General features: G+C 36.8%; 1 protein-coding gene across 24 annotated transcripts in view; it reads left to right on the top strand.

The window, feature by feature from the left end:
• The window catches only part of MACF1 (microtubule actin crosslinking factor 1), a 392,086-nt gene that overhangs the window by 188,096 nt on the left and 191,288 nt on the right, over positions 1-12,702 (top strand). For all 24 annotated transcript variants that reach the window (XM_074217596.1, XM_074217597.1, XM_074217598.1 and 21 more), the window contains 8 exons: positions 93-188; positions 2,760-2,887; positions 2,979-3,072; positions 3,213-3,367; positions 5,061-5,337; positions 6,486-6,614; positions 7,062-7,139; positions 11,203-11,364. In XM_074217596.1, coding sequence (XP_074073697.1) covers positions 93-188; positions 2,760-2,887; positions 2,979-3,072; positions 3,213-3,367; positions 5,061-5,337; positions 6,486-6,614; positions 7,062-7,139; positions 11,203-11,364 — 1,119 coding nt within the window. The remainder of the gene's footprint in view (positions 1-92; positions 189-2,759; positions 2,888-2,978; positions 3,073-3,212; positions 3,368-5,060; positions 5,338-6,485; positions 6,615-7,061; positions 7,140-11,202; positions 11,365-12,702) is intronic.

Genomic DNA, 12,702 nt, shown 5'->3' on the forward strand with positions numbered 1-12,702 from the left:
CCAGTGACTGAAGTCCAGATGGGATGACTGCTGACTCTTGGGTAAGTTGAAGCAAAAGACTAGATTTGAAATGATTTTGTGTCCTATTTCAGGCACTTTATAACCAGTATATACACTTTAAAGAAACTGAAATTCTGGCCAAGGAGAGAGAAAAAGGAAGAATTGAGGAACTATACAAATTATTAGAGGTAATGAAGCTTACTCCTCTTCTGCTGAGGTCTGTATCTATGTTATTATTGCCTCTTTTCTATCTCTAGTCAGATTTTTCTGTCTTCTTTTCCCATCATTCTCAAATGGTATCTTCCCTCAGAGAGCTGACCTGACCAAGAATTGTTCTGAAGAATCCATGACAGAGGGCTATTTCAGCTCTTTAACTTTGTTCTAGAATAGGACTCATAAATGAACTTTTAATAAATCAGTAGTTATTTAGTAAATACTTTGTGCTAGACATATGCCAAGCCCTGGAGATATAAAGAAAGCACAGAAACACCCTACCCTCAAGAAGCTTATATTTTAATGAGAGACACTATCCTGAGATATATAGATATATCTATCATTTTAATATCTACATATTCTGATATATAGCTAAAGATCTATATCTATATCTATACACACACACACATACACACACACACACACACACGTAGATATTGCTTTATCTTTATAGATCATATTAAGTGGTATGGAGCACTGAACCTAGAGTCAGGAAGACCCAAGATCAAATCTGACTTTAATACTTAATAATTATGTGGCTCTAGGGAAGTCACTCAACCGTTTTGGCCTCAGTTTCCTCATCTGTAAATTGTACTAGTATACTGTTCTAATATCTTTGCCAAGAAAACCCCAAATGGGGTCATGAAGAGTTGAGCACAACTGAAATAACTAAATATAACTATGTCTATATTTATGGATATTGTATATAAATATATCTATTTGAAAGAGGCCATATATACTCTAAATAATCAAGATGCATGCTATCCAAGTAAATGGAAGATAACCTTAAAGGGGATGGCACTAGTAGTTGAAAAGGGACCAGACAATGCCTCCTGGATGAAGTGTCTTAAAGGAATCTAGAGATTCTAAGAATCATAAGGGCTAGAGGTAGACTATAGCATTGGGGAGAGCCATAGAAGCAAGAGATGGAGCACCATGTACAAGAAACAACAAATAGATCAGTGTGGCTTGATCATGGCGTATATGGGAGGAGTGGAATTAAGTAGATTTGACAGGTGGGATGGGACCAAATACCAAACAAAGGACTTTATTTCATCCTGGAGATATTAGAGATACACTAGAGTTTATTGAGTAGAAGGGAAAAGAAGAACTGAAGTGGTCAGACCTTTGCTTTAGGAAAACTACTTTGGTGGGTTAAGTGGAGGATGAATTAAAAAGTACAATTAAAGACACCAATTAGAAGACTATTGCAATGGTCTAGGCAAGAAGTGATGGCCTAAATTGGAATGCAGTATAAGTGAAGAGAAGGAAATGTATATGAGAGATGTTGCAGAGAAAGAAATTCTGAGATCTGACTATTCATTGGATTTGAGAGTGAGTGAAAAGAGAGCAGTCAAGGATTATACAAAGTTTTTAAAACTGGGGACAAGAATAAAGAAGTTCCAAGACTTCATGCTTCTGGATGGGGTTCCCTACCTTACAGAGGGAATTAATCTTTTTTCCCTAGATGTGGAGAAAAGGGACTTTTCATTGATATTTTGGAACCTAAAGATTTTGAAAATTGTAACAAGGATGCATATACAGATGGGCAAGGTCTTAAAGATAATCCACTTCAATATTTGTTTTATAAAGGAGTATACTGAGGTTTCTAAAGTGGCCTATCAAAGTCCACACAAGTGAATGGTTACAAAAAACTAGTATTTGAACCCAGAACTTGTAACTTTAAATTCAACAGTCTTTCCACTTTAGTAGGCTATCCAGTATACTCCCTTTAGAAAATGAGGTATGAAGCAGCAGATAAGAATATGAAAAGAATTTTAGCTCTGATAGATTACATTTGTTCCTGCTTTTAGAAGAAATTTTTTTTTTTAGGTTTTTGCAAGGTAAATGGGGTTAAGTAGCTTACCTAAGGCCACATAGCTAGGTAATTATTAAGTGTCTGAGGCCGGATTGAACTCAGGGACTCCTGACTCCAGGGCCGGTGCTCTATCTACTGTGCCAACTAGCCACCCCAGAAATATGTTCTTTAAAATTTCATCTTAATGCTGACTGAAATAAGGTGAAATGTTGACTGCATGTATGGTTTTAGCATCATCTGTTCAGATTAGGCAGAATTATGGAATGAATGGCCTTAGGCAGGAAAAAACAAAGTCTGTGTCTTGATTGGACTATCTCAGAGAAGTCTGGTAGGTAGCCATACAAAGTGGGTATTGCATGAATAAGTAAGAGAGATCTTCCTAGGCTGTCACATGGAAGCCTGAAAGATAGTGAAGCTGAGTGAACAAAGTGCTGCCAGAGTGATCAGGGTTGGAATTTTGCCTCAGGCATTTATTTGCTTGATGATCCTGGTCAAGTCTCTTAACTAACCTCTCTGACCCTCCATTTTTTATTCTGTAAAATGAGAATAATATTTACCATATGTGCCTACCTCCCTGTGTGTGACAGGTTTCCTGTGATGTAATGGATGTTAGATTATTGAAGATACATAAAAATATATGTTAACATTCATAAGTAATTTGCAAACTTGAACATTTTATGTAAATGGGAATTTTTCTTAAAATATTCTTTTCTGTCTTCGTTTCTAGGTATGGATTGAATTTGGTCGAATTAAGCTGCCACAAGGCTATCATCCTAATGATGTGGAGGAAGAGTGGGGAAAGCTAATCATTGAGATGCTAGAACGAGAGAAATTACTTCGGCCAGCAGTAGAAAGGTTGGTTCCATTCCCAAAGGTGATCCTACACTTTCCTTCTTGATAGCCTGGGTCGTAGAAGTGAAATCAATATGTTTATATCTTCTTTTAGGCTAGAATTGCTGCTACAAATTGCCAACAAAATCCAGAATGGTGCTTTGAGTTGTGAAGAAAAACTGACACTAGCAAAGAACACGCTACAGGCAGTAAGTGTTGACCATTGTCCTCTCCTGCCTCCCTCTGCTTTCTTCTTTGGTGTCTCTTGCTTTCAGTCTTAAGAGGTAAAAGGTGGTTATTTTGGTAATCTGAATTGATGATTACAACTCCTTCTACCTTTCTGCCTTAGGATGCTGCTCACCTGGAATCAGGGCAGCCGGTGCAGTATGAGTCAGATGTCATCATGTACCTTCAAGATTGTGAAGGACTCATCAGGCAACTGCAAGTGGACCTACAGATCCTCAGAGATGAGAACTACTACCAGCTAGAAGAGCTGGCTTTTAGGTAAGAAATGAAAATTCAATTAAACTAATGCTTACTAGATATCTACTAGGTCTTGGGAATATAAGAATGACAATTAAATAGTATCTTTAGGAAACTGAAGAGAATCAACATGAATCTAGATAAATAAATGTAAGAGAGGTATAAAATAGAAAAGAAATAATTGGCAGGGAGGGGATTGCAATAACTGGGAAAGGCAGGGAGATGTGGTTATGTTGGACTTGAAAGGGAGTCTGGAATTTCCCAAGACAAGGGTGAGGAAGGAGAGTAGTCAAAATTTGGCAGCAACCTGAACAAAGGCATAAAGAGGGAGATGGAGGGCCAGGGATGGGAATAGCAGGTAGGCTAGTTTGGCTGAAATGAGAGCCATCATTGATACTCAGTCTGGAAAGTTAGTTAGATTGAAGCCAGATTGTCATGGGCTCTAAATACCAAATAGAAAAGTTTGTATTTATCCAAGCCTAGTAGGGAATTGAGGCAAAGAGCAAATAATTGATATGGTCAGAATTGTGCTTTCAGAATATCATTTTGTTAAGCTAGATGTGTGTCTCTTGGAATTAAATGTGTAGAGCTAATAGTTGAATCAATGAAAACTGAAAATATCTCCAAGGCAAAGAAGATAGGAAAAAAAGGTAAAAGAGCCCAGGATAGCTTTTTCACTGTGAAACTGAGCAGCAGAACTTGGCCCAAGAGTCCTGAAATGAGATAAACTTTTGATTTTCTCCTTTACTTTTAAAGTGAAGTTAAAATTTTTTATTCTAAAAAAAAATGAGAAAAGTTAAGCAGTAAAGCATTTACATATACATATACACATTTGGTATGTGCATACCTATATAGACATGCTCATACATACATACATACATACATCTACCTGCATGCATTACTAGAGCAGAAGTACAAGGCAGGCAAGTGAACAAGAAGCCCTGTTCATCCCATGAGGCCAGGGATCTGTCTCTCGGTCTATTTCACAATTTATAATGGGAAGGGATATTAGAAATCATTTAGTTCAACCCATTCTATTTACTTCTGGGGAAACTTGAGATCCAAGGGGAAGAAGGGCCTTTCTCAGGATCATTCGTAGAACTAATTAGTAGAGTTCTGGACTGGAACTCTTGATATCACTGTCTCTAGGTCAATATTGATTTCATTCCCTTTCAGCATGTTTTTGGTTTATACTATGAAGTTATTAATATCACCACCATACAATTTTATAAATCTTTCCCAAACACTTTCATATTTATAAATACGACAATTTAGAGTTCTATGAAAATTTATTCAATGCCTACAATATGCAAGGCTTTTGTCAGACTCGAGAACTGCAGAATCCCTGCCACCAGTGGATAGAGTGCAGGTCCTGGAGGTAGAAAGACTCATCTTCCTGTGTTCTAATCCAGCTATAGATACTTACTAACTGTATAACCCTAGGTAAGTCATCTAACCTTGTTTGCCTCAGCTTCCTCACATGTAAAATAAGGAGAAGAAAATGGCAAACCACTCCAGTATTTCTGCCAAGAAAACACTAACTAGGGTCATTGAAGTATCAGACATGATTGAAAAACTACTTAACAAGTGATCTTTTTAATTCCCAGAGATTACTGGGGCGGGGGGGGAAGGTTGTATTGAAAAATTCGGTTTTGTTTTTAACTTAGTTGACCATTAAACTCTTTTTTCATTTATTCCTCCTCTTTCACTCCAGGATTATGCGTCTCCAAGATGAACTGGTCACCTTGCGACTAGAGTGCACAAATCTTTACCGGAAAGGACATTTTAATACACTTGAGTTTGTTCAACCCTCTACTCTAACCATTACCCACCTGAAGACAGACCCTTTAACTAAGGGCACACATCCTCCTTCTACCTCCTGGTTCCGAAAACCTATGACTCGTGCTGAACTGGTATCTATCTCTTCTTCTGAAGATGAAGGAAGTCTCCGATTTGTATATGAATTGCTCTCCTGGGTAGAAGAAATGCAGGTAGGTGTATGTGACAGATAGCAATGAGTTAGTTAGACTAGCTCCTGATAGAATCCAGCACTTCCTCTGAGATCATCAGACCTTTTTTGGTGGGTATTCTAAAATACTTCTTCACCTGCTGGGAGCCAGGTATTGCCTGGGAAGTACTTTCTTTCCTTCCCCTTTCCAACTTTTCTAACTCAGTCCTTGATAAATAGAAGGCTTGAATCAACTTGTAGCTGCTTCCCAATGCAGATCAGTGTAGCTTTTGAGAGTTTGCTCCCTTTGAATAACTATGTTTCAAATGGACACCATTGTAAAAAAGTGCAGTGTCTGAGTTAATTAAGCTCCTTCTTAAAAATTCTTTCAAGTTTTTTTTTTTTTATTATTGAGGGTTGTGACTGTAAGTTGGGCTTAACATAACATTATAATTTGAAGTTTTTGGTTTTACCTCCCTGGACCTGATACTTTATTTTTGTTGAGCATTTCCACTCCCAGTGAAGGTCATTTCACATACTACATCAGAATCTCCAAGGATAAGCCATTTTTATCAAAGATTGTTTGAATTTAGTTTGATCTTTGATGTTCTGGAGAAGAGGCGGGATCATTGTTCTTTTAATATGTCTGCATTGGAGGTGTGAATTGTGCATCTCAGAGTAGGTCCCAATAGAAGAAAATGTCTCTAGCGAAATGCTGAGTAGTGTAAGCTGAGTGAGAGTCACTTCTTAGGCTATATAATCAGAACCTGATTTTCGTGTTGCCACAGCAAAACAAATATGTTTAGTAATTGGATTTCCAAATTTGGAGCCATTCTAGATTTAGGCAAGGAAAAAGCTATATGGTCTAAGATGACTCCAGTGCCTCAATGCATCTAATAGTATCCTTATTCTTAGGTCCTCAGCTTGTGTTTACTAACTGACCTATCTGTTCTTTTCTTTAAAAACAAATCCCCCTTATTTAATGTTTCATTGATGTTCTTATTTAAAAAGGTTGCATCCCCACCCCTAAAAAAAATCTTCATAACAAAAAAACAGACATTAGCCATGTTTGACAGTGCTTTCCTATTCTGAACCTTTCCTCCATTAATGTATCCTTTTCCTGCTAGAAAGGAGGCATATTTTTCTTTTAGTTTCTTGAAGTTACAGTTGCCGTCATGTTTACTTTTCCAGATGAAATTGGAGCGAGCCGAATGGGGCAGTGACTTACCTAGTGTGGAACTGCAGCTTGAGACTCAACAGCACATTCATACCAGTGTAGAAGAACTGGGCTCAAGTGTCAAAGAGGCTAGGATGTATGAGGTAAGCAGCATCCTTAGGATACACTTAGAACATAGGACATTTATACCAAGGGCAGACAGTTCATAGCTCACTTACTTTTGAAGAGATGATGTGTAAGAGAATTGATATTGAAAAGCACCATTCCTCTTGGAACCTTCCCAGTGTTTGCTCTATGAGAATGGATCTATCTTCTGTAACTTTACTGAATTATTGATCATTAGCAGTGGTTCTGTGTTGTAGATAATAGTTTATGTATTATGTTGAGTCCTGTCATCTCACATTGGCCAGTGGTACTTAAAATGTTCCTACCCTTAAGTGCCATCATGGGCCCTCTGAATAAAGGAATTGATCACCATATTAGATTCTTAAGAATTTTTCATAGAAATTTGAGAGAGAAATCTTAGACATGTAATATCTCAGGAAACATACCTTTTCTAAAATGTTTTTGTTTCTTTTCATTCTTATTAGAGGAAAATGTCCCAGAATTTTCGTTCCAGTTATACTGAAACACTTGGGAAGTTGGAGACACAGTATTGTAAATTGATGGTGAGTAGTAACTGCATCCTTCTATCTTTTCTTCTTTTAAAAAAATGTTTATTTTTCTAACTACATATAAAGATAGTTTTCAGCATTCATTTCTTTATATGATTTTCAGTTCCACATTTTTCTTCCTCTTCCCCTCGACAGCAAGTAATCTGATATAGGTTATACATGTATAACTGTGTTTTTCCATATTAGTAATGATGTGAAAAAAAAGAATCATAATAAAAATGAAAAAAACTATGAGAAGGGAAAAAACATAAAACATAAACAAATTTAAAAAATTGAAAATAGTATACTTTAGTCTGCATTCAGACTCCATAGTTCTTTCTCTGAATGTGGATGGTATTTTCCATCACAGGTCCTTTAGAATTGTCTTGATCATCACACAGTGTTGCTGTTAATGTGTTCTCCTGACTCTGCTCATTTCACTCAGCACCAGTTCAGGTTGGTTTTTTCAGACTTTTCTGAGTGACTAGATCTTTCTTGGACCATTGATGGGAAGGTTTCATTGCTCTATCACCAGCTCGGTTCCATAATTGATTTAGAAAGTTGAAAGTTTGAACCATTATGTTCTCTTGCTCACACAAATGTATAATATTAGAGGTAGAATGGATCTTTTGAGACAATCCAGTCATTTTACAATTGAAAATACTGAGATGGGCAGCTAGGTGGCATAGTGAATAGAGAACCGGACTTGGAGTCAGGAAGACCTGAGTTCAAATGTGGCCTCAGATACATAACAACTGCCTAGCTGTGTGACCTTGGGCAGGTCACTTAACCCATTGCCTTAAATTATAAAAAATACTGAGATAATGATAAAATGGCATGCATTAGGTCATTTTATTTATATATTTTGTAGACAAAGTCAGAGCTGGGATTCATAGACTCTTAGGGATGTTAGACAAATATTAATTTAGGGTCAAGAGGAGATCTTTGGTCAGTCCACCAGTGTCTCTTCCTCAAAACTGAGATTGATCCATTAATTACTATTTTGTGGAACAGTCATTCAATCTATCCTGAGTTCTTCTAACAAATTATCTTGTTAACATCTTTCCATCATGTTCTTAAAAGGGGCATGAGAGACTTTTGTCAGATTCTTTTCCTGAATGAATAAAAAGGCATTTATTAAAAACTCACTTTGTGCCTAGAATTCTACTAAGCCCTGGAGATAAAAATAAAAAAAAAAACAACAAAGATAGTTGTTACCCTGAAGAAACTGTGACATACATTCAGGGGGAGTGATGTCAAGGAGGGAAATATAGGTCCAGAAAATTATAGGGTTGTTGACTGGGACTGCAGAGGAGTAATCTGATAGATCACTTCTAGAATCCATGGGAGAGTTGATTTGACCATGGTTTCAGAACTGGAAGGGGATTAAGAGATAGATCTAAGAGTATGCAGGTGTCAGCAAGGCTGCTGGAGATGACTATGGGAGTAGGGAGTAAAACAAAGTATTGGGAGAGCCTGTCTACCAGTTTCATCCTACAAACAAATCAAAATAATAATAAGTACACACCAGTCAGGACAACAGACCCAGAAGATGACAGAGTTCAGACTTCTAACATAAACTGTGTTTGCATCCTTTCTGATCCACCAGGCTAATACTTGGTTAAAAAAGGAAAATGAGGTTAGTCCAACATGGCCTTTTGCTAACGAAGCATACGACTTGTGTGTTCCCTGCTCCATTTTCAGCAAATTCACCAACTAATCAAATCTACTCATTCTTTCAGATATCTTGGGATATAGTTTTTCTGAACCTGGTGATTTTAAGCCATTATAGGCTTTTGATGAGTTCATTTTTCCTTATTTATCTTGCATTTTAAATTCTCTTTTAGATATTTTAGTTCTATTTTTCTTCTGATCAAAGAAAATAGAAGCATAAGAATTGATAGTTCTTCCTTTTCCTTTCTTCATGATCTGCGTTTTAGTTCTTGCCTCATAACACTATAAAATCATTCCATACTTTTGCCTTTAGTCTCTTTCCTATCCTTGCTTCTGTCTCCTGAGTATATTTCTTTAAAATCTAAGTTGATTGATGAGTTCCTTGAACAACCTTAGATGTCTCTTTGGAGAACTTCCCTCTTTCCTCTACATCAGAATTATTTCTCTTTGTGTCTTCAGAATTTCGTACTTGAGAGCTCATTTTTTCTGGTCTGACTTTCCCTTTTGATGTCAATTCATAAGATACTGTCTATCCTTTTGCTCAATTTTTGGTATCTTCTTTTCCCAAAATTTAAAGCACCTTTTAAATGATATTTAACTCTCCTCTCCTACTCTGTCATGCATTCTAAGATGAAATAGTTTCTTCCCCCAAACATCTCCATCATTTCTACTTTAGAAATCTGGTTTTCCTTGTTGATCAGAATCAGAATCAAGTCTAGAATGGCAGTTCTCTCATTGCTGCTTCTACATTTTTGAAGGATGATATTTATCAAAAAGAGCTGTTAATTTTTCCATGTCTTACCAAGAGGCAGCATGGCATATTGGATAGAGAGGAGACATTGAAATGAGCAGGCCAGGGGCAGCTAGGTGGAGCAGTGGATAGAGCACTGGCCCTGAAATCAGGGGGACCTGAGTTCAAATCTGTCGTCAGACAGTTATTGTCTAGCTTTGTGACCTTGGGCAAGTCACTTAATCCCATTGCCCCTTAAATAAAATTCTAAGAAAAGAAAGAAATTAGCAAGCCAGTTTAAGTTCCATCTCTGACATATCCTGGCTATGAGATCCTGGGCTTTTTCCCCATAATCACTATCTCAGTAGATATATGAGAAGTATTTTTCATTCTCTTCCTTTTCTATTTAAATTGATCTTGATTAGAATTGTATGTCCTCAGATGAACACATCTTTACCTCATTAAATTTATACCACCCAGGACCAAGAATTCATTGTTATAATATTTTAAGTTATACTCCAGAATTTAAATCTTATTTGCAGGCATCATCTTCATGATTATCTGTTCATTCCTCAGATATTGTTCTTTTCAGATGTTCTTTTTATGGGTAGCACTTTTACCCCTCCAATTGTCAATTTCTTGACTAGTACTTCGTAAATCTTAATTAGCTATATTTCCTAGGTTTCTTCTTGTAGTATCATTGCCCAGATGAGTCTTCAGAAGTGGGTTGTAATCATAGGGTTTCACAAGTCTAGGGAAGTTCTTCATGCATGTCTCAGATGTATGCCTTTGGAAGATAATGGACTGTTTTAAATATATATTTTTAAAATTTTTGTTGTTGTTTATAACACCGGAATTTTTCCCAGTAATCCCTCTTTTCCCTCCCAGATAGCCATCTCATATAACAAATAATTTTTTAAAAGAAAAAAGAGCAAGATTTGAAAATAAATGCAATATACCACATATGTAGCCCAGTAATTCTCAACACTTAGTTGTTATTATCCAAACTGTTTCTCAATGCTGACTCCTTTATCCATTTCCCCTTCAACTAAACCAATGTTCATTTGAAATTATTTACCCCTTTCATTGTTGCTTTCATCTTAGAACTTTTCCTTTCCCACTTCTTCCATCTTCTGGCTCTCATTAAAACGTAATTCCCTCTTGATAACAAGACTTCCCTGGCTATCTTTTCTAGCACTACTTGTAATTTTTTGCCATTTTCCCTTTGTTCAACATAGGAGAGTTGAAATATCCCTTTGTTTCCATTGCCATTTTCAAGCTCTCTCTTTACCAGTGTCAGTTAATAATCTCATTTCCTTTGTTTACTCACTTTATATATTCCATCCAATCAAAATTCTGTTTGTTCTTGGTGAACAACCTCCAAGACTTGCTTCTCCTTTTCTCATTCAGTTCCATATCTGCCTCATAGTCTGTCCTCTCTACCGGCTCCCTTTATTTTGGAAGACTTCAACACATATATTGATACCATCTCAGATACCTCTGCATGAATTTTGACATCAAAATGCATCCCTTCCATGTTAATGAACTTTTGAAATTCTCTTATTTGATTAAAATCTGTTGTCAGTCCTCACTTTTGCTATTGATATCATAAATTCATTCCTTTTCAAGCACATGAATAGGTAATTTTAACATGTTTTATTTTGCTTTGTACAGGAAACCTCTAGCTTCCGGCTCCGACACCTCCAGAGTTTGCATAAATTTGTCTCCAGAGCTACAACTGAGCTGATCTGGCTGAATGAAAAGGAGGAGGAAGAATTGGCATTTGATTGGAGTGACAACAATCCCAACATCACAGCCAAGAAGAATTACTTCTCTGTGAGTTGAATACAGGGTCCATTATTAATAGACCTGTGGTGTAGGATCTAGACTGTTAGAAATCTCCATGATATCATTGCTAAGCTCTTTGGGCATGACATTGATTGCTTGTGTGAGGGAATTAAAAAACCATCTTGGTTGTTACTGTTGGAATCCATTAATCCATATCCCAATTTGGAAGGGGCAAGGAGCAGCATTCTGAGGATTGAAAGTTGTCTGCATTATTTTACTCTTGGCTGCCTCACAGACCTGAATTTTATTATTTAGATTTATTATATTAGATCCATTTTATTATCCCTTTATTATTATTATCAGTGAAATGGTAGGAAAGGGAAAAGGATGAGAATAAACACTTATATAGCAAGGGACTGTGCTAAGTATTTTACAAATATTATCTCCATTAATCCTCTGAACAACCAAGAAGATGCTATTATCTCCAGTTTTGCAGTTGGAGAAATTGAGGCAAAGTGAGGTTAAGTGACTTGCCCAAATGTTTCAGTGAGACCAGATTTGAGCTGAGGTATTCCTGACTTCTGGCACTCCATCCACTGCCCCACCTGGCTGCCTAATGGTAGGGAAGATAGCACTCAGTACAATTCAGAATAATAAGAAGTAATGTTTGTGAAAGCTATGTATTTATTGCTTTTCATATTCCTTTATATCATTGAATTCTAAGACTTCTGCTTATCCTTGATTATTTGGAAGTTATATCCATTTGTTAGAGGGTCACAAGGTCATAGCAGAAAATTTAGAATTTTAGAAAAAAGGCTTAGAAAGCATCTGATCAACCCTATCACTTCTCAGATGAGGAAACTAAACCAAGAAGAGAAATAACTTAATTCAGAAGTCACAGAGGTAGTTAGTAGCAGAACACTTTGCCAAGAAAATTTTGCAAGGAGATAATGATATGTTTTCTGGATGCAGGCAATGTAGGATTGTATTAAATTGCTGCAGTGGAGTCAGTATGGCAATTAAAATCTTACCTTAGATTAGCTGTGTGTCACCTAGCCTGTTTATCTCAATATTCTTATCTATAAATATTTTATCCTATGCACAATAGGCAGCAACTGAAGACTTTAGAGTTGGGGTAGGGAGAATGTCATATGGCTCTTGGGCAGAACAGAAGATACAAGAAATGGGGATTGAATTAAAATTATACCTCTTGGGGTGGCTAGGTGGCGCAGTGGATAGAGCACCGGCGCTGGAGTCAGGAATACCTGAGTTCAAATCCGGTCTCAGACACTTAATAATTATCTAGCTGTGTGGCCTTGGGCAAGCCATGTAACCCCATTTGCCTTGCAAAAACTTTTAAAAAAAATTTTACCTCTCTATTTGGCA

The sequence above is a fragment of the Macrotis lagotis genome, chromosome 1 (genome assembly GCF_037893015.1).
Source record: "Macrotis lagotis isolate mMagLag1 chromosome 1, bilby.v1.9.chrom.fasta, whole genome shotgun sequence".
NCBI lineage: Eukaryota > Metazoa > Chordata > Mammalia > Peramelemorphia > Peramelidae > Macrotis > Macrotis lagotis.